Source organism: Toxorhynchites rutilus, chromosome 2 (assembly GCF_029784135.1).
Source record: "Toxorhynchites rutilus septentrionalis strain SRP chromosome 2, ASM2978413v1, whole genome shotgun sequence".
NCBI classification, from domain to species: domain Eukaryota; kingdom Metazoa; phylum Arthropoda; class Insecta; order Diptera; family Culicidae; genus Toxorhynchites; species Toxorhynchites rutilus.
In genome coordinates this window covers 133,323,509-133,327,248 of record NC_073745.1, presented here as the reverse complement: position 1 = coordinate 133,327,248, position 3,740 = coordinate 133,323,509, and the positions used below count along the sequence as shown (strand labels likewise).

At 38.9% G+C, this 3,740-nt stretch overlaps 1 protein-coding gene across 1 annotated transcript; it reads right to left on the bottom strand.

Moving 5' to 3' along the window:
* Positions 1-536: 536 nt before the first annotated feature.
* LOC129768333 (zinc finger protein 436-like) lies at positions 537-2,105 on the bottom strand. Its single transcript, XM_055769907.1, has one exon. The coding sequence runs from the start codon at positions 1,968-1,970 to the stop codon at positions 588-590; it is 1,383 nt and encodes a 460-aa protein (XP_055625882.1). The 5' UTR covers positions 1,971-2,105; the 3' UTR covers positions 537-587.
* Positions 2,106-3,740: the final 1,635 nt, after the last annotated feature.

Genomic DNA, 3,740 nt, shown 5'->3' with positions numbered 1-3,740 from the left:
AACCATTTTTGGTTTAAGGCTCCATGTTCTTCCTATCATTTTAGAACATACCCATAGGGCTGTATTGGCCTTACTGATTATTGAGTATAAGTGCGCATTCCAGTTTAGTTTAGCATCTAGAATAACACCTAGATATTTCACTGAAGCGCAGATTTTTATATCTTCTCCCCTAAGATGTAAAGACTGCAGATGCTGTTTTTTTCTTTTTGGTGAAAGGAATAATTGTTGTTTTTGAGGGATTTATGCTCAGACCTGTCTTGGTGTGATACACCAAAATTGTGTAAGGTTTAGGGTTTTTTGTTTGTTTCAGATGTAAGCTGCCAAACTCGAGGAGTGCATCGATGAACAAAACAAGGTAAAACAAATTTACGGAACAAGAATTTTTTTGATTTTTTGTAAAAAATAAATGAACGATACTGAAATGGCAAAATGGTCTACTACTCATCTACTTGTCGTAGTATTGACTCTATACTAAACTATTTGTTATGTTACTTAGATTGAAACAACTACATGTTATCATTAATCTTATTTATTGCATCTTTTTACAGCTTCAGTTTTATGACATTCAGCATTAATTTATAATATTTTTAAGAATCGGCGTTCAATTTACTCATTTGTTCGTTCATTCGCTCTACAGCACGCAAGTTTACGACAGTCCCAGGCTGGGGTGGGTCATATTCCGGGTGATTCCTCAATAAATGGGTTCTGAGCACATGATTTTGAGAAAACGCACGTTCGCACAAAGGACATCGGTAGTTTCTCTCCTGCTCGTGTAAAGTCTTTCTATGCAGTCGAAGCGTTTTAGATGATTTGTACGACTTTTGACAAATGTCGCAATGATAGTTTTTAGAGTCACTGTGAGAGAGCAGATGCATTTTCAGGCTATTACCGGTGATAAAGCGTCGATCGCATATGTGACAGGGATAAGGAGTGACACCGGTGTGTCGTCTAATATGGATTGCATATTGAGACGAGTTGCGGAATTTACCTCCACAGTATTCGCAAGCGAATTTCTTCTCACCCGTATGGTGACTGGCGATATGGTATCTCCTGGAAGCCCAATGCAAAAATTGTTCTTTACAGAAAGGACACGTGTATCGTTTATCGTTCGAATGGATCCTTTTATGTTTGTAAAGGTTTTCTTTCAAAGTGAAACAAGCTTTGCACTGATCACATTGATGAGGTCTCATGCGATTGGCTTTGTCGGTATGAGTTTCTTTATGTTTAGCCAGATAGCGCATTGACACAATTTTACCGCATACCTGACATTGGCTTGTTTTATGCTTTGATTCCTGTGGCTTCATGTCGTCAGAATCTGCGTTGAAGTCCTCATTTGATTCCGAATCTTGTTCATATTCTAAAAACTCGATCACATAATCGGAATCTTCATTTTTCTTTATTGCATTATAGTCATGTTCAATCTGCAAATAGCTTGCATTCACACACGTTGTTATTGTGTCGTGGTTGTCATCCAATTGTCCACCAACAGTCCCATCAATTGACGACGCTTCGGGTTTCTCTTGAAGGCCGTCTTCGTTCTGTGCAAAACTTTCAAACATAGTATCATTTTCACAGAATTCTACGATAGAATCATCTAGAGTTTCGCAATATTGTTCGTTGATGATGGTTTCATCTTTCTCTGCGCTTAAGCTCTCACCGTAGTATTTATTTAAAATATTTTGCAGTATCCTTTCAGATGTCATACTCTTCGTCCGAAATTCGTACGCCACGATCAGTTGTGCCTCACAATAATCACAAATGGTTTGAGGGAAAAATTGTGGTAACTGCATCTGTTCTGTTGTCGATTCAGCATATTCGATCACCGATTTGTAGATGTCCAGATATTTACACGACTCCGTGTCGTTGGAACTTGTCCGTCCGTCCGCAGCATAGGGATCGGTAAGTAGTCTACTGTTTACTGCTACCTTCAAGCAAGCACGACAACTGTTAGGTGTTACCGAAAATTCCATTGCGTGTAAGCTGAGCACGAGTGTGACTAAACTTATTTCATTAAGATTGTTTTGAATTTTTTTCAATAAATGTTAGCTTGCCATCGCTTACGATGAATGATCTCTACAGTTTTGTTTACAAATTTCATACGTTCGTTCCGTTTGTTTGGTTGATTGGAGCAAGGTGTAAATGATGAGGTGAGCCTATTGCCGATTATACAAAGGGCGTATGCTTTTTACTACACTGAGAGAAATAATTAGTAAATATAACGAATTTTTTGGTAAATACTACCAATCTATAGTCATTTTCGACCGTACTAATAAATACATATGTCAAGCAGAACCATGATTCGGAAGCCCAATATCGGCTACATTTTCTCGCCGAAAATGCACGTATCAGAATTATATCCTTATTATACCTCCGTATTGCCTTATGGGAACAATGAAAATGGTTAATACGCGCTTTTCTCACCAATTTTCAGATATGACAATATCCAAGCTTACTAATGTTATCGAGTAAAATATACTAATCTCTGGTAGGGATGCGGGTTTGTTGACAATATGTACAAAAAATTTGTACATTCTACTAATTTTGCATTACCAAATGTATTTAGTAGTTTTCGACCGAGGATTTTTCTAAGGGTAGGGGCCGTGCACATACCTCGTGGACAGCTTTAGGGGGGTAGGTGTTGCGAAAATGTCCACGGTTGTCCACGGTGTGGGAGAAGGGGGTTTAGATAATATCTACCAAGGCGCTTGTATAAATGTGTAACAGGTGAAGCAACATCATCACTTCAATGAGAAGGGTATTACGGTTTGTGGAGCGGGGGTTGTTTGTTTTGTTATTGCTAGGATACGCCATTTTTGCATTTTCACATGCGAGAGTAGTGGATGAACTGGATGAGAATGAAATTCTACAAAATCATCCCGTCTTTTTCACATAAATTCGCGAAAGCCGAACAAAGTGGGCATCGTTCGAATAAGCGTCGCAGCAGTTTGTAGAGAGCCGCCGGCAGCGTTCTGATGCTGTTTGTAAACAATACCAACAGCAATTCCAATATGGCTGAAAGTGCATTTCATATGATTGTTTCACCTGGTATATATAGAGGCGCCTTGATATCCACGTGGACAGGATAAATATATTTTTAATGATGCGCTGTATTTTCAAGAATTGTTTGAACTTTCCGCCCACTCTTAGTATTCTGTGTTTAGGGTTGAGCTGCTTGAGTGCGTCAAACATCCATATTTTGTCATATGGCTGAACTTCTTCCCTGGAATGTGTATTCTGAAATTCGTCCATATGAACTGAGAGTGATCGATTTATTTCCATTGATAGGAGAGAATCACGCATTCCACTAGGACGAAGGTACAATCGAAGAATGTTACAATTTTATAAAAGTCACAAGAGGGTTGTGTCCGAGACACGACCGCATAGTTGACGTAGGATTCCGTTAGGCTTTCTGTTGATTTTGGATATTTTTGAAAAATTACATCGTTAAACTCTTTGATAATGATTTGGTGGCCCTTAAAAGGGCCGTTTTGTTTGGTTGTTGGGTATTGTTAGTTCATTCTGTCGTATTCCTCGTTTGCCGATATTTTCTTTTCTTGTTTCACTTGTTACTGTACCAAAGATAGAATACTGAATGACGTGAGAGAACAGCATTCTTCGCGGAACGCATTCAAATTCGCTCTCTCTTTTATTTGCAACCCCTGTCGGATTATTTCTCTCTTTTGCATGCATCACTCTTTTGCATGCCAGCACACGCGACAAATTGCGTTTGTCAATCGCAT

Excerpts from the sequence above, each read along its gene's own strand:
- LOC129768333 (XM_055769907.1), bottom strand. The coding sequence starts at position 1,970 with ATGGAATTTTCGGTAACACCTAACAGTTGTCGTGCTTGCTTGAAGGTA.